The 21041-nt window shown below is 55.6% G+C and overlaps 7 protein-coding genes and 1 non-coding gene across 8 annotated transcripts; 5 read left to right on the plus strand and 3 right to left on the minus strand.

Annotated features, from left to right (window-relative positions):
* Positions 1-1393: 1393 nt before the first annotated feature.
* IWZ02DRAFT_461050 (O-methyltransferase-domain-containing protein) lies at positions 1394-3068 on the plus strand. Its single transcript, XM_066768191.1, has 2 exons — positions 1394-2277; positions 2340-3068. Exons 1-2 carry the CDS (start codon positions 1447-1449, stop codon positions 2781-2783), a joined length of 1275 nt encoding a protein of 424 aa, XP_066619313.1. The 5' UTR covers positions 1394-1446; the 3' UTR covers positions 2784-3068.
* Positions 3069-3946: 878 nt separating this feature from the next.
* IWZ02DRAFT_461055 (cytochrome P450) lies at positions 3947-5951 on the plus strand. Its single transcript, XM_066768192.1, has 3 exons — positions 3947-4740; positions 4824-5280; positions 5330-5951. Exons 1-3 carry the CDS (start codon positions 4131-4133, stop codon positions 5505-5507), a joined length of 1245 nt encoding a protein of 414 aa, XP_066619314.1. The 5' UTR covers positions 3947-4130; the 3' UTR covers positions 5508-5951.
* Positions 5952-5965: 14 nt separating this feature from the next.
* On the plus strand, positions 5966-8121 carry IWZ02DRAFT_79719 (extragenic suppressor of the bimD6 mutation). The gene has a single exon (XM_066771231.1). It carries the CDS (start codon positions 6245-6247, stop codon positions 8015-8017), a length of 1773 nt encoding a protein of 590 aa, XP_066619315.1. The 5' UTR covers positions 5966-6244; the 3' UTR covers positions 8018-8121.
* A 458-nt stretch (positions 8122-8579) lies between these two features.
* On the minus strand, positions 8580-11693 carry IWZ02DRAFT_79729 (putative membrane copper amine oxidase). Its single transcript, XM_066771232.1, has 5 exons — positions 11001-11693; positions 10049-10952; positions 9735-9959; positions 9045-9684; positions 8580-8903 (listed from the first exon to the last, which is right to left on the minus strand). The coding sequence occupies exons 1-5, from the start codon at positions 11346-11348 to the stop codon at positions 8591-8593; spliced, it is 2430 nt and encodes an 809-aa protein (XP_066619316.1). The 5' UTR covers positions 11349-11693; the 3' UTR covers positions 8580-8590.
* A 1193-nt stretch (positions 11694-12886) lies between these two features.
* Positions 12887-14205, plus strand: IWZ02DRAFT_461060 (HAD-like domain-containing protein). The gene is made up of 2 exons (XM_066768193.1): positions 12887-13261; positions 13330-14205. Exons 1-2 carry the CDS (start codon positions 13253-13255, stop codon positions 14053-14055), a joined length of 735 nt encoding a protein of 244 aa, XP_066619317.1. The 5' UTR covers positions 12887-13252; the 3' UTR covers positions 14056-14205.
* Positions 14206-14637: 432 nt separating this feature from the next.
* IWZ02DRAFT_461062 (uncharacterized protein) lies at positions 14638-16449 on the minus strand. Its single transcript, XM_066768194.1, has 3 exons — positions 16287-16449; positions 15301-16207; positions 14638-15236 (listed from the first exon to the last, which is right to left on the minus strand). The coding sequence occupies exons 1-3, from the start codon at positions 16360-16362 to the stop codon at positions 14864-14866; spliced, it is 1356 nt and encodes a 451-aa protein (XP_066619318.1). The 5' UTR covers positions 16363-16449; the 3' UTR covers positions 14638-14863.
* A 492-nt stretch (positions 16450-16941) lies between these two features.
* On the plus strand, positions 16942-17031 carry IWZ02DRAFT_t106. Its single transcript has one exon. It is a non-coding gene; the product is annotated as a tRNA-Gly (tRNA).
* A 1392-nt stretch (positions 17032-18423) lies between these two features.
* IWZ02DRAFT_79775 (CAT1 catalase) lies at positions 18424-20532 on the minus strand. Its single transcript, XM_066771233.1, has 2 exons — positions 20364-20532; positions 18424-20289 (listed from the first exon to the last, which is right to left on the minus strand). Exons 1-2 carry the CDS (start codon positions 20380-20382, stop codon positions 18572-18574), a joined length of 1737 nt encoding a protein of 578 aa, XP_066619319.1. The 5' UTR covers positions 20383-20532; the 3' UTR covers positions 18424-18571.
* Between the last annotated feature and the right edge of the window lie 509 nt (positions 20533-21041).

The following is a 21041-nucleotide window of genomic DNA, read 5'->3' on the forward strand; positions in this document are numbered from 1 at the left end:
GCGCAGAGAAGTTGTTGCATGTCATCCAATCGGAGGCATAGCTCGGGGACCAGATGGGAAGAGAAATGTGCAAGTTGTCAGCACACATGACGAATGCTAGCCAAAAGCGACCATGGCATTGAGTGCGGCGAGGACAAGTCCACCCAGCACACAACATTGCCACAGCTGAGTGCGCATGAATGGCTGGGAAAGTTGCGGAAGGCCGACATTTCGAGGTGCAGCATCACACAAGTCGAGCGAGATTTACGGCGGAGGTCGTTTGCAAAAGGATGCGTGAGAGGCAAAGAAGATTTTCGGAGAGGTCAAAGGCCGACTGATTGCAGCGGGTGCACGGGCTAGCCTGATTTGGCATGGGGTTGTGAGACAAAACGAACCTCATGCACTCCCTCGCAAGGTTGTCTTCTTGAATTGCCAACACAGCACATTGGCGTCGATTTCCTTCCTCATACGCAGATGGATTCTCGCCCAACGTCACCAGTTCCTTTTCAGCTTCGGATAACCCGGGATACGCGAAGTCAAAAAAGCGCGCACTTGGCTCACCCCGCCAAGCCCCGCTGGCTGGTTCTGCATCGAGCCATGAACATCATCTCATGTGCAAGGCTTTACTTTCCTCATAGCCAATGAACAATTTGAAGACAGAAATTCGCGCCGCATCGTGTGCAGAATACGCGTTTAGGTCGGCACCAAAGACAATTCCGCCTTGTTGACAAGGAGCATTCAAGCTCGATGCAAGAGACGTAACGCCTCATTTACTGCAATTTTGGTATCGATTAGGTGACGAAAAAAGACGTGATTCCTGTGATTCTTCAAGCTTGTTGCGTCCTCTATGTCGCTCAGTTTCCTTCGGACTCACCTTGTATAAGTCATGGGCTGAATTTTGGTTACGCGCAGCTACGCCAAGTGGCTGGAAAATCAATCGGAGGTCTTTCACGGTGGGTAGAAAAATGGACAGGAAAAATCGTCATAGGAACTCGGACTTGATCGACCTTCGCGTCCTGATGAGTGCGAGTGTCCGAACTGCGTTTCCAACGGTCTTTGAAATGCTGGTGCTGTGTTTCGAGGTATGAAAGGTGGTAACCTGCTGTCAAGCGCCGGATTGCTCGCGCACATGAGACGCGCATAAGACTGCGCATTCGCGGCAATATCCGGCAACAAACGGCTGTCGATCTAGTGTTGGAGTCTCACGAAGCACTAGGCTTTTCCCGTTTACCGCGGAGCGCGCCAAAATAGCCAGTCTATCCTCCACCATGCCACAGCTGAACAGCCGCATCTGTGACCTGTAAACCAACAGACTTCGGATTAGCGGTCCCGAGTGGACTTGAGGACCTCCAGCGTATCCATGCTGGGATTTAAATGCGTAGGGATCGCTCGATGATGGAGGACCAAATCTCTACCATTTTCTGTCTTTGTCCGAAACTGAAGTTCCAGTTCAAAAATCGGTCCATCATGGTTGCTCAAGCCATCCCGAAGCCGGAGAGCCTCATGGTTCTCGCAAACACGATTCAATCCACGGCCCAGACGCTTACAGAGTACTGGAAGAAAAACGGTCTTCAACAACCATCCTTTGATGCAAATTCTCCACCAACGTTGTTCCCACCCGGTACAGATCTTGCCGTGATTGCTGTTCAACACGAGCTTCTTGGTGCTGTCGAAAAGCTGAGCGCCTTGGCACATGGGCCAGCAGACTATCTCCAATACTATCTCATGCAATTCTTGGAGTTCTCGGCGTTCCGCTACATCCATTGCTACAAGATCGCTTCTTTTGTTCCATTGCCGCCACCAGAAGCTCCCCCTGGATCCGATATACCGACCATCAGTTATGAAGATCTGGCTGCTAAGGCTAGCGCAGCTGGATATCCAGTCGTCACTACGGACCTCAAGAGGATGCTTCGTGCTTGCATTTCCAACATGATATTCTGCGAGCCAGTGCCAGGCCATGTCGCGCACACAGCGAGTTCGGCCCAAATGATCACTTCTCCTGAGATGCAAGCCATGACGAGTCTCGCAATAGAAGAAAACTTTCCGGCCATCGAGAAGGCCCTCGAGGCGATTGAGCAATTCGGGCCTGATGCTCAAGAACCGTGGCAAACGGCATATAGCATTGCTCAAGATACCAAGGGACAAGACTTTTACACCTACTTGACCAGCCAGGGTCCCGAAAGAGTTGCAAGATTCTCGCTCGCCATGAAGTGGGCCAACGAAAACACTGGATACGGAACCCAACACGTTGATGATGTTTTCGACTGGACAAGCTTGGGGAAAGGAAAATTCGTCGACGTGAGTGTCTGATGGTCGCACGAGAAGCCAAACGAGACGAAAAGGCTGACTTTCCAACACAGATCGGTGGCAGTCGTGGCCACAACAGCATTGCAATCGCGAAGAAGGCTCCGGACCTTACCTTTGTTGTCCAAGACCTTGAGTCCGTCATCAAAGAAGCCAACGCCACAATCGTCCCCTCTTTGCCGAGCGATCTCGCCAATAGAGTCTCTTTCCAAGCTTACGACTTCCTGAAGGAGGAGCAGCCGGTCAAAGACGCAGACGTCTACTTCTTCAGCATGATCCTTCATAATTGGCCGGATAAGTACGCCGCCCAAATCTTGAAGAAAACCGCAGATGCCATGAAACCCGGAGCGCGAATCTTCATTCTCGACAGCATGGTCCCTGAACCAGGCAGAATCCCGCTTGTCCAGGAAAAGATTATCAGGTACGTCAATGAAAAATGTTTTTGCTGCAATGAGAAACCAATGGACAGAAATAATGGCGCGCAAAGGCGAGCAATCTGATGGTGCAAGCGCTGATCAATCTCTCGCTGCAGGTGCGTGGACATGGCCATGAAGAACCTAATGAATGCTCGCGAACGAGATCTCCAGGATTGGGAGGCATTGTTTGCGCAAGCGGATCCACGGTTGAAGCTGGACAAAATGATCCCCCTTCCAGGAAGCATTTTGTCGCTGAATTGCGTGTCGCTGGAGTCTTGAAACCCCTGCATCTGCGTCGAGCCACGGCTTGCTTTCCACTTGCAGACAAAGATGCAACATGTACGGAAGATGTCGTCCCATATGCCATAGTAATCAAACTTCTTCACTCGCTTGCCAAAGTGGTGCTCTCGGGGAGATCGCGCCGTTGGGACCCTGATTTGCCGGCAAGACCTGACGAGTCCTACGCGGAGATTGCTCCAGGATCAGATGCAGAGCCCACTGACTGGTAACGTTTTCCGCACAGGACGTGGGGAACTTCGCTTCGACATGGTGGTTCGCGAGTATATTTTTGGGGGCCAGAAATTTGGCTGCGGCAGGATTCAGTCAGGATTTGACAAGCTCTCGCTAATCTGAAAACTTCATCAGTGTTCCTCCAGAAATGCAGGTTGACAAACAAAGTGCTTGACCGTAGTGTCTGCAGAGCTCGTCTCCTCAATCCAATCCACGGGGGACTTGAACTCGGCGTTATACAAAATGATCTCCGTCCTACTCCTCGGAGAAGGCTACCACTTTTGTAGCTGCCAACGTCTTGTCTCAAGGGGTGCACGCGCTTTCAATGGTGTTGTCTTCTGGGCCGTCTATTCGCCCCCAAACTGAGGGAGTGGGGTTAGTCACGTTTTCAACATCGCCGATTGGATGTCTCCAACGCAACTGTCCTGTACAAAAGTCTGCGAATTTCCCGCCGTGATATGGCGCGAAAAGAGCTCCCGCCTGATATCCGACAGTTCGACAAGCGTGGATACTCCAATTGCGCGTGCCGACGATGATAGGCCTGTTGAAGCTGCTGGGCGATCGCCCGTTCGAGGTCCTTACCGTAACGGCATTCGTCTACTATGCCTCGGTTGCGATTCACCGGCTGTGCTTTTCAAACATTGCCAAATTTCCCGGACCGAAACTCGCGGCGTTGACCTACTTCTACGAGTTCTACCACGACTTTGTAACGCCGTATCGGTTCTCATTCAAGATCAAAGAGCTGCATGAACAGTATGGTAAGGCAGACGAACGGGGATGTTGAGTGGTAGTCGAAAATCCAACCGCTGATATCCAATAGGTCCCATCATTCGCATCTCGCCGACGGAGCTCCATGTGTCCGACCCCTCATTTATCGACACGCTCTACTCGGGCGGAAACAAGAAGAGAGACAAATACTGGATGGCGACGCAAAACCTCAACCTGAAAGAGTCAGCCTTTGGAACGGTTCCTCATGACCTGCACCGGGTTCGCCGCGGCGCCCTCAACCGCTTCTTCTCCAAGGGAAGCGTCGCCAAGCTCGAACCCACCATCGTCCATCTGCTGAACAAGTTTTGCGCGCGGCTGGAAGAGAATGCCGGCACCGGCCAACCGATCGTCTTTGACTCGGCCATTAGCTGCTTCACGACCGACGTGGTGTCCTTGTACGCTTTTGGAATCGACACGAAGCTGCTGGACGTCAAGGACTTTAGAAACGATGTGCGCATTACGCTGGAAGGTGGCTTGAAGTCCTCTCGAGTCACCAAGCAGTGGCCCTGGGTCGGCAAGTTTCTCGAGTCGCTACCCGAGAGTTGGACCGTCAAGATGGCGCCAGAGTTTGCAGAGTACTTTAAGCTGCAGAACAATGCTGTTGAAAACATCAAACAGGTTGAGAAAGAGGTTGCCGAGGGGAAAAGGCCTGAAACTGACATGGGTACGACCATATTCCATGAGCTTATGGACAGTGATCTACCTGCGTTTGAGAAGTCCGTCGACAGACTGTGGCAGGAGGGTCAATCAGTCATTGGTGCTGGTAAGTCAGCCACGAACTCGTCTCGGCTGTCCAGGAGACTTGGTCTTTCTGTTGCTTGAAGATGGACGCTGACGGCCTTCCAGGCACCGAAACCGTTACTTGGACGCTGGCCGTCATCTTTTACCACGTCTTCACTAAGCCGAGAATCATGCAGAAGCTCATGGACGAGGTTTTGCCCATTTTCCCCAACCCCGACGAAATTCCTTCTCAAGCCTCTCTGGAGAGACTGCAGTACCTGACGGCAGTCATTTACGAGGGACTTCGCCTCAGCTACGGTCTTGTGACGCGTCTTCCCCGCGTCTCACCGGTTGAACCGATGGTTTTCAAGAGCACCGACGGCAAAGTCGAAAAAGTCATCCCCCCTGGCGTGGCTGTTGGGATGTCGTCGCTCATTATTCACCATGACAAGGGTGTCTGGGGAGAAGACGCAGACGAATTCGTGCCCGAGCGGTGGCTGAATGAAGATGGCCAGAAGCGGAGAGATTTGGATGCGTACCTCTTGAGCTTCTCCAAGGGAACCAGAATGTGTTTGGGACTCCAGTAAGTCAACGTCCTGTGTTCAATCGGACGAGTGCTCATTCTTTTGCAGGCTGGGCTACTCCGAGCTTTACCTTGCCCTTCCAACTGTTCTGCGTCGATTCGAGGGCCGGCTCGAGCTGTTCGAGACGGACATCACGGACATCGAGGTCCAGGCCGACATTATTGTCCCGAGACCAAGGTTAGACAGTAAAGGAGTCAGGGTTCTCGTGAAGCCCAAGGCGAATTGAGGAGTTGGTTGCGAGGCAGAAACGCATCGTCTATGTTCAGTAGACTTGGACATATAAATTGGCATGTCGACTTCATCATCCCTTATGACCGCATATGATTGGCAAAGAAAGGACGTCGGATTGTACCAAAAAGCCGACTTGGCGGTTCGGCCCGTCCCGAGCGAGTTCTGGAAAGGCTGGACTGTTGGTTGTCAATTAGATGATTCCACAAAGTGATTTGCACCATTTCAATAAACCGCAAGAGAAAGTATGACTTTTCAAATTGCGAAAGATAGAGAAACAAATGCTGTGCGTAGTGTCGCGATCCATCAGCTTTACAACATGCGTTGTGGGTGTCTGCTGTGTTGGCCAAGAAGCGGTTGCATTAGCACAAGAGAGGCGCCACCGAGTACTTCATGCTGACGCAGTACATGGATGGCGATGTTTTCGAAAGGATGGACTCTGTGTCGCAGAAATGAGTGAAGAAAGCACGGCAACGTGAAGAACGACAGGAGGCGAGTGAGCCAGGACTCTGACCGCCTTCCAAGACCAGTTAGCGTCGGGCTACGATGACTGAACTGCCGTGGAATTATTTTTGTGCATCACCATCTTTTCTAACCAGCGCACATACAAATCTGCTCGTGGCGACTCTCTTTTCTCTCATAATTCAAGGAGGCTTTTCAGGCTGCTCGTTGTACTCCTCGAACTGATTGGAATCGCCCTCAATCCCCAAGCTTTCCCACAGCGAGTATTCTGCCATGGCATCGGGCTCGCCACACCACGCCTCGCCAGCGGCACCGAATGAACCCGCCTTCGAATATGTCCCCAACCAAGGCTACGAAAGATTAGATGGTGGCGTCTCTCTCTCCGGAACTCACACAGCAGACGCAGCAAACGAAGCTCCGCGAAACGAATACTCCGACGGCGAAGACTACGACGACATCTTTGACGAGGCCACGGACGAAGAGGCCGACGATGACTTCGCCGCCGACGCCCTCGGCACTGGGAACCCTAATGACTACACGAAGAGCTATAATCGACAGCGCAAGCTCCATGACCACTCGGTCCCCGAATCACAAAAACCCAAGACAAACCCACAAAAACCGAGCGCAAACACAAAATCTTCGATTGACGACCAGGTGCGCTCGCTGAGCGTACACGCGAGCAAAATAAAATTGGACGACACAAAGTATGGGCGAAGAGAGAATACGGACAAGGACAAGTCCGACAGGGCAACGTCGGAGCAAGTGCTGGACCCGCGGACGCGAATGCTGCTCTTGCAGATGATCAATCGCAACATTGTATCCTCCATTCATGGCTGCGTTTCGACTGGAAAAGAAGCCAATGTTTACCACGCGCTCTCAACGCCCAATGACGACGAGTCAGCGCCCCCAATTCATCGCGCCATCAAGGTCTACAAGACTTCGATCCTGGTCTTCAAGGACCGCGATAAGTATGTGACGGGCGAATTCCGCTTCCGCTCTGGATATTCCAAATCCAACAACCGTGCCATGGTCAAGGTGTGGGCAGAGAAGGAGATGCGGAATTTGAAGCGCCTGCATGCAGCTGGAATCCCTTGCCCAGAGCCCATCTACCTACGGCTTCATGTGCTGGTTATGGGCTTCCTGGGCGACCGCAAGGGCTGGCCGGCACCACGGCTACGCGACGTGCCCTTGTCGCTGAATCTCGACGACTCGGACGCAATTGAGGCGCGCTGGAAGGAGCTGTACGTGCAACTACTTGGCTATATGCGCACCATGTACCAAGTGTGCCGGCTCGTTCACGCCGACTTGTCCGAATATAACCTTCTCTACCACGAGCACAAGATCTACATGATTGACGTGTCGCAATCCGTGGAGCACGACCACCCGCGCGCCCTCGAGTTTCTGCGCATGGACATCCGCAACATCGGCGACTTCTTCCGCTCGCGCGGTGTCGACGTGCTGCCGGACCGCATCGTCTTCGCCTTTGTGACCGACGCTGCCGCGCCCACCGACGTGTTGGGCATGGAGCGCACGCTGGAAGAGGCGTGGCAGCGACGCAGCGAGGGCGCCGACGCACTCGAGGACGGCGCCGACGGTCACATTCGGGACGACGAGGTCGACAACGAGGTCTTTCGCAAGCAGTACATTCCGCAGACGCTCGAACAGGTCTACGACGTCGAGCGCGACGCCGAACTCGTTGGCCGCGGCGAGGGCGCCAATCTCGTCTACGGCAACCTGCTGGCGTCCAAGACCAACGGTCGCGGGACTGGCGACACGACAGCCGAGGCTGCCTCCGCTTCCAACTCTGACGACGACAGAGACGAGGACGAGGAGACGGGGAGTGAGGACGAAGAGGGCGAGGGCAAGGGCGACGGTTGGGTCGACAAGGAACCAAAGCAGCCGCGCGGCCGCCGCTTCGAAGACAAGGAGGACAAGAAGGCGCACAAGGCAGCGATCAAGGAGGAGCGACGCGAGAAGCGCAAGACCAAGATGCCTAAGCACGTCAAGAAGAAGCTCGTCGAGCGGGGCAGCAAGGGCAAGAAATGAGTGAGGACATTATGATGATTCGATGATGGATCTCTGTTTGCTTGGCTTTGTGTTGGGTTAGGCCTGGGATAGGATTCACTGGTAAGGCTTTATTTACGGGAAGTTTTGTTGCAGCATGGCATGGTATGGCATGGACAAATGGACAGCGGAAAATTGAAAAGCTTCGTGTTTTCTGTGCACTTGTGCATGCAGCCAGCCCTTTTTCGCTCAACCCTTGTACCAACCGCTGTGAAAAATGGCATGACAACAATTCTTGCCCGAGTCGACATTGTACCAACGAACTACATAGGCCAGGCCGTGGGCCGAAGAAAGGCATTTCCCTGAGCTCCATTCGACAAAACTGAACGACCGCACCTTGAAAAATAATCTGCTTGCACGCGTTGTCGCACTTTGATCCATCATCTCTCATGGCTAATGGCTCCTCTACAACTCACCACTGTCCTCTCAACATGCATGCAACACCATCTAGATCCATCTCCGTCCATCCATCCTCAGCGCGTCTGCTTTTTCCTTCCCCTCCCTCACACGCACTAACCCTCTCCCTCCTCTCCCCCACACCCTCCTCCTCCCTCCCTAATCAATCCCCGTAATCTCAAAATACGGCTCATTCGGATCAAACGGAAATTTTCGAATAACAACATCGCCGACATACCCCGTCAAGTCCGGTTCATACTCTGCCCAGTCAAGGTTGCACGTAGGCAGCGGCGCCTGGCCAAACGACGTGACGGAAGACCTGTTGCCGCTGCCGTAGTCGACGCGCACTTGGTTGACGGTGGCGCGGCTGGGGTCGCCGGGCAGGTAGTTGAGCGGCAGGATTTGCAGCCCGGCGTGGGCGGATGTGAAGACTGTGTTGGGGAGGTCGCCGGTGTGCGGGACGTGGTGCATGCTGTGGAGAGATGTGAGTTAGTTGAGAAGGAGCGGGATGGGGAGGAGGGATGTGGAGAAAAGGTTTGACGAGGGAGAGAGAGAGAGAGAGAGAGAGAGAGAGTGTGTGTGTGTGTGTGTGTGGTTGTGTATGCTTGCTTACCCAAGGTTAAACCACACAACGAGATCCTCCTGCTCCAGACTCTCGCCATCAAAGAAAGCGTCAAAGTCCACAATCGGATCATGCACGTCCTGGCTATTGGCCGGATGCGCGCTCCTTGGCTCGCTATCCTTCTGCCGCGTCACGAAAAAGTCGTGCGTCGCCCACTGCGCCGCCTTGGCCAAGTTCGTGCTGTTGACGACCGTCAAGTGCATCGGGCTGGTGGATGGCATGATGCGGTACCCGCGGGCCTCGCCATACGCGTTGGGCGCGTCGGTATTGACCACGCTCCAAATGGTCGCCGAGTTGTCGCCCCACGACAGCTTGCCCTCATCCTCGTTGGCCACGTGCGAGCGCGCCAGCTTCATCGTGTTGCGCGCTCCGCCGAAGGACCACGGGTACGTTTCGGTGGTGGGCACGAGCGCGGCTGATGTGAGCGTGTTGGCTGTGCCCAGCACGTCCAGGTCCAGCTTGTAGTTTAGCACGTGGTCGTGCATCGAGCCGGACAGCTCGTCGTGGATCTGGAAGCCGTAGTCGCCGTTGTTGGCCCAGTACGCTGATTGGATGTATCCAGAGGCGCGCACTTCTACGTGGACGCTGCCGTCCATGTGGAACGAGTAGGTAAAGGCGTAATCGTAGTTGCCTGGATTGATGGTCAGTGATGGCACAGTGGCTCATGCTTGTTGTACTTACCAACAGTTGCTACGCTGCGGATGGTGAAGTAAGTGTTCTTGGTGACGCTGACATAGTCCGAGGTGCTGTGTCGCTGCAACGGATAGTCGGCTGTGTTTTCAAAGAGACAGATGCTATTGATGTGCGTGTGCGTCGTCTCAGCCGTATAGAACGAGCTATTGAGGTACGTGGCGTAGCTGGGACAGTCGTAACCGGCTACAAGCTGGAAGCTGTACGGGCCAAATCCTGATTTGCTGTCAGCACGTTGTCAAGGAAGCAACTTTTGCTGATTCGGATGAAATGGGAGGAACAGATCGAGGGAATGCCCCACTCACCATAATAAGTATCCAAGTATGCCGTGCCAGACTGGACTGGATCATTGCCTGCATAATGGGCGAGCGCCTCCTGCAGCCCCAGCTCATAAATGATACGCTGGCCTTTGTATTTGATGTCGAAAAGCCTCATGCCCGTGTCGCGGCTAAATGCAACATAAAACTCAAAGTCCATCCACTTAATGTACTTTTGTTCCGTGTCGACAAAATAGCGAGAGCCCTGAGGCGTCACGGCCATGGGTGGGGTGAGCATGTCGAGCGGCAACACAGGGCCTTTTTGGTCTGTAGCTGCCCAGGATCCACCAACGTTGGGTTTCAGCTTCTCGAATCCTTCAGAGTAGAACGCGGCCTTGAATTCTTTGGTGGTTGCATAGAATATGTCGTTGTAGAACCAGCCGAGCAAGGCCCATGTGCTTGGGTCTCGGCCGGTGAGGTTGGCTGCAAAATACAGGCCGAGAGGCAAGAGGGTTCCTTCGTCAAAGCCATCCGTTGGAAGACCCCAAAACTGGTTCCATTGGACGATGCCATCCTCTTGCCAGTAAGGGTCAATTCCCCAGACGTCGATGGTATCGTTGTCTAGTCCAGTCGCAGTGCCGTTGAAAAGCTCCAAGGTGATGTCAGCAATGGAGGCACTAACGTTGTGCTTCCAATCGGAGAGAAGGTCGGAGTCAGCCTCGAGATTGCGCACACGGCCTTGTGTCTTCCTCGTGTAAGGGAACGTCAGCGGCTCGTACCGCGTGGTCCCATTCTTGACTGGCAAGGGGCCGACCAGGATGTCCTGAAAGTAGGGCTCTTCGGATGCTCTGTGGTCCAATTGAACGTGAGCATATCTTGCCGGGGCCGTTCCGTTGCTGTCCAGGTACGCGAGGGAATCAGTTTTGTTTGGGACCATTAGCTCTACAAGCGTCTTTTCAACGGTTAGTCTGACACATTGATTTCTGGACAATCGACTTACGACTGTGTTGTCCCACTCGCCCGCTTCGGTGGATGTCGTCAAATTAAGGTCTTTTTGGCTGAAAAGCCAGGCCACCACCGATGCAGCTTCGGCGTCCGTCAGTCCAGCCCAAATATTGCTTTTCGGTGCCGTTATGGACTGAGCGACTGGAGCAGCGCAAGAGGCACCTGAGTCCTGACGTCTGGTTGGGTGGTTTCTGGAGCCACCCAGTCCTCCCCTTGCCTGACTGTCTTTCATCCATCTCGAACCAGACTTCGGACTGGGCCTTGCAGAAACGTGATCAACAACGTTGGAAAGCAAAGACAAGACGGCCAACCCCGTTGTCAGGGCTGAAATTGCCGACCTCATGGTTGCAGTCGCGTTTGGGGGATTGTCCCTGTTGTTGCCGCGTTACAATTCCCTGAGCAAGTCCTCTTATACATGCTGATATTTTGTCCCATCGCATGGACCTACTCAGAGAAGAAAAGACCATGACGCATCCTGCTTCTGTGGGTCAATATGGCGAAGTAGATAGGGACATTTTTTGTCGTGGTTACGATGTCCGGAGCTCTTGGCATAGACGACGTGGGGTTTGTAGTGTTTTTCGACTGTTTTACGCCCACTCTTGTAGATAACGACCCAAAGGAAGCGGACATGGTCTTCTCCGCAAATTCACCGAATTTCGTAAGCGACCCTCGCCAGAGCTGATCATTGGGCCTTGAGAGACAAAGTCCAGGAAAAGACATGACTGCCGGGCACGATAAAGCGATACGAAGCGATATCAGATAAAAGGTGGATTTCGGCATTGCTTGCGCTGGACTTCGGCTTCTTGTGCCTGACGATTGTGAGCTCAACGTTTGGGGTGTCAAAGCTCTTGATTAGTCGGCGTCTAGAATGCTGGGCCTGAAAAACATTCCCGGGCGCCGTGCGTGTTGTGTGTTGGGACTCAGTCGTCCATTTCCTGAGATTGGACTTGCAAACACGCTTGGCCACCGTGCAAGCTTGGTTCCCATTTTCGAAACAATCATTGTGTCCCTCGTCTTCTTTGCGACACGACTCTTTAACTATGGGAATGGACGTGCAATCTGCCGAGCGGTCGGCCATGAGCGATGATCAGAACTCGCCAAAGTTTGTATATATGCATTTTTCCGTTCGTTCCTTTCCAAGAGGACCCCGTTGAATGGACGTTGAGATAAAGTTGCTGGACCCGACGCAATTTGGGTACCGACTTTGCCTGTTTCGACTTGGCTTGGGAGGAAGATTCACACTTTATCGTCACTTCAACGGATGGACGCAACGTAGCGAAGACGACGGCACATTCGCAACGAGAGATTCTGCGTATCGAAAGAGAATTGGATGGTGCCACGAAAGGGCAGCATTGGCCGAGCACGTGGGCCAAAGACAGGCTGGGTTGGAATGATGCCTGAGAGCCTGAGAAAGAGCTTAGCCGTGGGTAAATTGGCACAAGAGAGGCAGCGCATGTGGCGGCATCGGTCCTAGAAATCGAGAGCCCAAGGGCAGGGGCAGGAACGAGACAAAAAAAAAAAAAAAAAAAGATGGGCTGGCGAGCGAGTGCGTCAATCCAGAGGCGGCGCGTCGCACGTTGAGGGCATCGGGCAGCGGTCGGGATGCAGAGGGCGCTTACGAGCACATGTCTTGCGGTTTCACAGCAGACAGTTGCGGCTCGGACAAAGGCCGTTGAGGGTTGAGGACGAAGCGGTATGCCGGGGAGGTGGCATGTCTGTGGGATGTATGTGGGAGAGGTAGGGATTGCGGTGGTGGAAGAGGTTTGGCAGCCCCGCGCGGCGGCAATCAACAGGGGTAGAGGTCCGTCTCTGCAGCAGCGGACAAGGGCAGCTGGATGCAAGAGTAGCGCCAGCCTAACATGTACTCTCTACTGATGTCTACTTAGACTCGTAACACCTCGCAGCACTGGGTAGCACCCTCAGCTCCCAATTTCTTTATCTTTGCTACATACATACCACACCGCGCGCGCTCCACTTGCTCGCTCCTGCCCTCGTTGTGCCCGCTTGGACCACCCGGGCCCCTTCCAGTTCCTGCTGCCCCGCTTACGTCACTCGTCGCCTGCGCCTGCGCGTCCGCGTCCTACGGTCCCAGGTACTTAAACTCGTCCACGCTTCTTTTTCCACCACAACTTCTCCACAACTCTCCACACACTCCACAACTCACAACCTCTCTGCACTTACACAACTCCATCCCTCTCGCTCTTCAACAACATTCCACTTCTATCCAAGCTTCATCCTCTCGCCAAGATGCCTGCTGTAAGTTCAATGGCTCTGCCCAAACCTTGGCCTGACCTGACCCCACTAACCTCACTCACCCATGCTAGATCAAGCAAATCCACTTCGACTGCGACAACACGCTCGTCCTCTCTGAGGAGCTCGCCTTCGAGGCTTGCGCCGAGCTGTCCAACGAGATCCTCGAGAAGTACGGCATCTCTGACCGCTACACCGGCCCTGCTCTCCTCAAGGACTTCGTCGGCCAGAACTTCCGCGGCATGATGACTTCACTTCAGAAGAAGTATGGCTTCTCCATGCCCGACGAAGAGTTCAACAGCTATGTCGACCGCGAGCTTGGCAAGGTCATCGAGACCCTCGAGAAGAAGGCCCAGCCCTGCGACGGCGTCATTCCTGTCATCCAGAAGCTCTACGACGAGAAGAAGTACGGCCTGTCTGTCGTCTCTTCTTCTGCTCTCTCCCGCGTCCAGGCTTCCATCCGCAAGGTTGGCCTCGACCAGTACTTCCCGCCCGAGCACGTCTACAGCGCTGCCACCTCTCTTCCCAAGCCGACCTCCAAGCCCGACCCCGCCATCTACCTCTACGCTTGCGAGCAGATCGGCGTCACCCCTGCCGAGTCCGTCGCCGTTGAGGACAGCCGCAGCGGTGCTACTGCCGCGAAGAATGCCAAGATCCCCCTCATCGGCTACGTCGGACCCTACGAGGGTGAGGAGCAGGAGAAGATGTACAAGATGCTCAAGGAGGAGTGCGGTGCCATCTACGTCATGAAACACTGGAACGAGTTCTTCGATGCTCTCAAGGCGGTCGAGCAGTCCTAGATTTCCACTTGGGCGACCACGACAGATAGACGAAGGATTTGAATAGACCTTCGACATTGACGACGGCCAAATACGGCCATGTATGAGGGATGAAAATGGGCTTCACGAGGATCACGGATGGACGATTTCAATGATAACAATCTCCCATCACTTTTCTCAATTGCTTGCCGTGATGTTTGCTCTGCTACCATCAAAAGTGATTAACGTGTGTGCCTTGACCTATCTTGGGATTCGCTATGGTGTTGTAAAAGCACGGCAGTCATGCTTCTTCTTTACGAAAAATTCCAGCTTGGCCATGTCGACGCGGTCATTGCTTCATCTGCGTAGCTCGACGACTGCTCCCTGCGCGCTGTCACATGGTGCACATCCAAACTGCCCGCGCCTATCTCCTCGACATGTACCACATATCACAGCGCTTTTGACACTTCTGCTCACTCCCTGCAGTTAGTCAGTCAGTCAGTCAGTCAAGCCATCACATCACGTCCAAACACAGCGTTCTGGCTGGCTCCAAATACCGTATCGCCCTTCTACGGCAGCGGTGGGCAAGGGCTAGGGCAGGCAGGACTCAATGGCATGGTATGGTGAATTTGGATTGGATTGGATTGGATTGGATCAATGCTGTTGCGTAGGTACATACAATAGAAACAGTGTAAATGCTTTTATGATAGGTCGGTCTCGCCGACTGACATGGTTTTCAACCGTCTGCCTTTCTCCGTCCCTCACAGTACCTCCCATCTCCCCGCTGTCTCCCATGTCCCCTTCAACCACCCACTTCAACCTCAACCAACACAGCAGTACCCCAACAAACCTACGCCTTCATAGTCTTCTGCCTCTGACTCCTCCTCAGATTCTTCTCGCGCTCCTTCTCCAGATACTTGCGCTGATCATCCGCACTCATGTTCTTCAGCTTGCGCTCGCGATCCGCCTTCTTCTGCTTCTCGGCCTCGAGCCGGCGCTCCTCGGCGCGGCCCTCGTCGTCGAGCTTGCGCAGCTTGCGCGCCTCGTCCTCGCGCGTCTGCCGCACGCGCCGCAGCGCCTCGGGCCGGAACCGCGCCGACGACGCCAGTTGGTCGGGGAGTCGGAGGAAGAAGCTGAAGAGGGGGAGCGTGGCGCTGTAGTCGTTGTTGGCGGGGAGCGTGAGCGAGAGCGTGATGCGCTTGCGGGGGTTTGTTTCGTCGAGTCTGTGAGCGGTCAGTCAGTGAGTGGGAGGATATGAGGGACGGGGGTGCTGGATGCGATACGTACTTCTTGGGGCGGTCCATGGGCTGGTCGGAAATGACGAGGGCCTCGAGGGCGTCGCCGGCCTGCTCGACGACCTTGAGCAGCTCGGGGGTAAGCAGGGCGTCTGTGATTTCGGCCGACTCGCTCATGACCGTGTACCAGACGGGCAGCTTGGGGTGGTCCTTCGTCGTGGTCAGGGAGAGGTCGTAGCGGTCGTCGCGCAGGCGCTTCATCAAGTCCTTGTGGACAATGGCAAAGACGAAGCCGTCGAAGGACGAGTTGGGCACCTTGGCGGCGCCGGGCGCCAGCGTCGCCTCCTTGCCGTCGAAGGCGTAGGCCGTGGCCTCCATGCGCTCGACGGGCGCCGACACGCTGTCGAAGAAGAAGCTGGCCGCCGCCTCGCCGTACCGCACCAGCGGGTTGTAGCGCTTGGCCATGGACAGCTTGACGTCGACAAAGGCCACGTTCTGCCGGCCCGTCGCGTACGACTGGTACTCGTTGTGCGCGACCTCCTTGACCAGCTTCTCGGGCTCGAGCGACGCCATTTCGTCGGCGCTGAGGCGCGCCAGCCCGCTCGCCTGCACGTCCTGCACCGTCGGCGGCTTCTTGTCCCTGCGCCCGCCAAAGCCCACGCTGGCAAACTCGTCCTTGAGCACCGGCGCGTGGGCCCTGGCCCAGCCATGCGCCCGCTTGCGGTTCGCCCGCGTGCCCCACACGTGCACCAGCACCACCAGCACGATGAACGGCAGGATGAAGGCCTCCTGGTAGAAGTCGGACAGCTGCGTCCGCTCCCACACCCGGTACCACTTGGTGTAGGGGACGAGGGGCACGTTGGTGGCGCCGGCTACGACGCCCGCCGCCGCCGTCGACGCGCTTGCCACCGATATCGACGCCGGCGTGGGCTCGGGCGCGCTGGCAAAGTCGGCAAAGTCTGCAATGGCAACGTGTTAGACGCCAATGGCTTCTCCATCATCAATGATCAGTTCGGCCGACTGGCGGGCGTGACGTACCGGCGTCCTGGTCGGCGGCGGGCGCCGCGCTGGGCGTCGACTTTGTGCCCAGCAGGTTGTTGAGAAAGTCGGCCATGCCTGGAGATGTCAAGTCTTCTGGCGACGACGCAGAATGGGGTGAGGTGGGCGACGAGGCTGATAAGTTGGTCTTGGCGGTGCGGCGTTGGTTGAGCTTCTGCTCTGCTCCACGGGTGCTGCCTGGGATCCTTACGCGAGAGCTCGGCGCCGATCCCGTCGTCTGTCAGGTCGACCACCACTACCTGCTGTACCGCCTTCTCTACCCGGCTCACGACGACGCCGTTTTGCCCGGTCTTTCACTTACCAGCAATCCGTGCGGTCAAGTCAGTGGCATCTCTTTGGCAAGTCATGCCATCGAAAACTGTCCGCTTGCTGGCACCTCACCATCCAACTTACTCACGCCCCGCGTCGGCTCGGCCAAAAAGCACCCGTCACCGCCTCGGCTGATGTGCCGCCTCCCAACACCTCACAATCCACCACACGCATCCAACCATCCATTCCACCACCACCACCTCCTCCTCCCTCTCTTCTCCCTCCTCCCCTTCTCCCCTCATCCATCCATCCATCCATCCTCCAAACCCCATCTCACGCCCGCTTCTCCTTCTTCATAACCCACGCTCCCCACCATCCTTGTTATGCGTTCATGGTCTAGGGGTTATGATACTTGCCTTCCATTTCCACACAGTGGAGCCAGCAAGTTGCCTGGGTTCGAGTCCCAGTGGACGCAGAACTGTTTTGCCCATTGAGAGAGCTTTTTGGGGGGTGTGGAGGGGGTGGGGTGGGGGCGCGGAGGGCGGAAGGAGGGAAGGGGGCTAGATCGCGGGTGGCGTGTGGGGACCATCCACCCCCTGGCGACATTGCTTGGGTTGGGTTGGGTTGGCTTCGGATCTTTTGACCTTGCTTGACGATTATCTACCTAGGTACATTAGGTACGCAGGTATGTAGGTATGTAAGGTCTGTGTGTGTGGTCTACCTCTTCTCTAACAACCTCTTTCTCTTTGCAAGCAAGCTAGCAAGCAAGCAAGCAAGGTACAAGTGGCAAGTATGTACTGTATCTACACCATTGCAAGTAGAAAGATGTGAATAACGGCGCGGAGAGTGCGCGCTTTCTTCGCTTCTTTCTTTCGATTTGCACATTGCCCATCTCACTCTGCCAGCTGTGCGTGTGTGTAGGAGGCGGACGCAGCCAGGAGCCAGGAGCCGGCGCCGCGTCACCGGATCAGACAACCGAAGACGAGACGAGATAAAAGTCGAACAGCCCAGCCAACCCAGCGTCGCACTCACTTGCTCATTGCTGTTCTAGACTGCTCACTCAGCCAGACAGATGGACAGCTGAAGAAAGTGTCTCACCCCCTCACCCTCTCCCAATTGCCGGCACGGCAGCCTCTGGACCCATGTCTTATCTCGGTATATTCCCACTTGCATAAAACAGCATGTATGTGTGTATCCATGCATGTCTCACGGCGAATACCTACCTACCTACCTACCTACCCACCCGTCCACCCACCAATCCATCCATCCATCCATCCATCCACTCATGCATCGACACCTATGCAGGTATGTGGCGTGGATGCACACAAAAGAAAACAAAACAAAACGAAACAACCTGAAAATTTAGTCTTGGATTAATGCAACAATAGGCTGCTGTTGTCTATAACACTGACCGCATCTGCCATCAGACAGAGCGTCGGCATCCGGTTCGTCCTAACGGTAGCGGTGGCGGTGGCGCCCGTGCATGCTTGCTTGCTTGCGTGCTTGCCTACTTGCCTGCTTATACTCGTGTGTGCGTGCGTGCGTGCGTGCGTGGCGCGGATGTGTCGTGTTTTCCACCACATGCCCATCCGACCAAATGAGCAGAGAGAGACTCGAGCGCGTCACCAGTCATCGAGAGAGGCAGGTTGGCCGTGGACTAACTACCTTGGTTGGTCTGGGTGTGGAGATGCGTGGCGGGCGGAGTAGACTATGTATGTAACAGGGCGCGTGACAAGTTGGCCATACGTCAGTTCCGCAATTCCGAAATGACCTCTCCTCTCTCTCTCACTCAGGCGTGTGAGGGGGAGTGTGGTGAAAATCACGTTTTCATGGCCGCGCAAGAGGGAGGGAGAGAATGACAAGATTTCATTCGTAGTAGTGGAAAAGAATGGAAGGAAAGCAAAGGAAAGGCTAGGAGTACGATACGACGGAACACAAATATCCAACCAGAAGAGTAAACACACAACTTTGTCCAGCCTAATTCAATTCGATACAATTTTCCAGCTCGCCATCGCTTATGCCCCGTTCTTGATGCCGTTGCCATTGAGCAAGCTATCCTTGTGCGTTCCGCGAGCCGGAGCGCCATTGTTGTCCGTCGCGCTGATCGACACCTTGCTCAACATGCCATTGGCGGCGCGCAGGTCGGGCGTCTTGGCCATGCCGTTGTGCGAGCCGTTGAAGCGCAGGCCCGAGATGCCGGCGTAGCCCTTGACGCCCGTCGCCTTCTCGAGCCGCGACGCAATGTCCTCGCTGACCTCGCGGAAAATGGCAATCTGCCTCTTGATGATCTCCTCCTTGCGGCAGTTGGCCATGTGGCCCGACACGGTCTTGATGAAGCGCTCGCGCGCGCCATCGTCGAAGACGCGCTCCCACAGCGCCCGCGGAGCATTGAAGTCCTCGGGCCGGATTTCGGACAGGAAAGTTACGGCCTCGCCGATGAAGTGGCCGTGCGTCTTGTTCAGGTCGATGGTGCGGTTGCGGAAGCTGATGGGCTCGATCGACGACAGGTAGTTGGGGCGTCCGCCCTGGTTGTAGAACGCCATGGAGCCGTCACGCTGGAAGTTTGCGAAGCGGTACGGCACGCGCGGCGCGTTGACGGGCAGCTGCTGGTAGTTGACGCCGACGCGGTGGCGGTGGGTGTCGGGGTACGAGAAGAGACGAGACTGCAGGACGGGGTCGGCCGAGGGCTCGACACCAGGCGGCATGTGTGCTGGGTTGAAGCACACTTGCTCAATCTCGGAAAAGTAGTTCTTTGCGTTCTCGTTGAGGAAGATCTCGCCAAACTTGCGCAGGGGGTATTTTCCTTGCGGCCACACGTGCGTCAGGTCAAACACATTGATCCTCTCCTGCTCCCACATGTCCTCGGCCTGCTTGGGAGTGACGGTCTGGACGTAGCAGTCCCAGCCGGGGAAGTCACCGGCCTCGATGGCGTAATACAGGTCCTTTTGCGAGTGGTCAGCAGACTTGGTGCCAGCCTCCTCGCCGGTGAGGAACCTGATGCCCTGCTTGCTCTTGTAGTGGAACTGGGCGTAAACCCAGTCGCCGTTCTTGTTCACCAACTTCATCGTGTGGCCAGCGTAGCCGTTCATGAAGCGGTAGCCGTCGGGGATACCACGGTCACCCATGAGAATCATGACCTGGTGGACTGACTCGGGGTTCTGGGAAAGGTAATCCCAGAACATGGTCGAGTCGTCGGCGCCGTTCAAGTGAGTGGCCGGGTCGCGCTTCTGGGTGTGAATGAAGTGGGGGAACTTGGCAGGGTCGCGCAGGAAGAAGACGGGCGTGTTGTTGGCGACCATGTCCCAGTTGCCCTCGTCGGTGCGGAACTTGACAGCAAAGCCGCGAGGGTCGCGGGCACAGTCGTGAGAACCCGACTCACCACCGACGGTGGAGAAGCGCATGGTGACGGGGCACTGCTTGCCCGCCTTGAAGATGTCCGCAACGGACAGGTCGTCGAGAGGGTCGGTGGTGCGGTAGAAGCCATGAGCACCGCTGCCTTTGGCGTGGACAACACGCTCTGGGATACGCTCTCGGTCAAAGTGGGAGAGCAGGTCCACGAGGTGGAAGTCCTGGAGCAGCAGAGGGCCGTTTTCACCGACGCGCTGTGTCTCGTAAGGGTGGGGGTAGGGGGCGCCATTGCTGGTGCAGTAGAGCGTGTCCTCCGAGGTAGCGTTGCGGTCGTCATTGTAGTCGCGGTAGAGGTCGCCGTTCTTGCGGCCGTCGGCGGCGTGGGCTGGCGGAGCCATGTCAGCTAGCTCAATGTGTGTGACCCGAGGGGAGGGGAGCGAGCTTGTTCAGGAACGGTACCTTGGAAACCGGGAGCCATGGTGAGATGTCGTGGTACGGTGGATCGGATCGGATCGACGTCAGACAGTCTCAGTTTGATTTTCGGAAGATGGACAAGAGGGGGCGGAGCAGCGAGTGAGCAGGACTTTTATAGCGGGCGAGTCGAGGGTCCCGTCGTCGCAGTTGAGTGAAGTGGGAAGGGGAGCATGACGACTAGCGCGCAAGCCATCCGCCTGCACCCTTGTTCCCCCGCATTCTGTCAGCAGAGAGCGTCTGGATTCCGCATCTCGAGAAGCCGGGGCGAAGTGACGGTTTCGGTGGTGCCGCAACGCCTTGCCGCATGCGGTCAAAGCCAGCCAGCGCATGGCGGACAAGTGATTTTTTACGTTACTACAGCCCGAAGCCCATTGGCTCGCTTACTGAGTCTCGGCCTCGGCTCTCTGCGTCCTTCCTTCCTCAGGTTCATGTTCCTTCGCGCCATCAGTCGGCGTCATGCCGGCGTCTGGAGAGTGGGAGACTGGAAGTACCTTGCTGCTCACTCACTCTTAAGGCACGGCAAGTCCTTTGAGTGATTGAGTGAGTGAGTGAGTGAGTGACTGAGTGAGTGAGTGACTGAGTGACTGACTGACTGACTGACTGACTGACTGACTGAGTCAGTGACTGAGCGAGTCAGTGACTGACTGAGTCAGTGCGTGATTG

Source organism: Phyllosticta citriasiana, assembly GCF_038021145.1.
Source record: "Phyllosticta citriasiana strain CBS 120426 chromosome Unknown IWZ02scaffold_14, whole genome shotgun sequence".
Lineage (NCBI taxonomy): Eukaryota > Fungi > Ascomycota > Dothideomycetes > Botryosphaeriales > Phyllostictaceae > Phyllosticta > Phyllosticta citriasiana.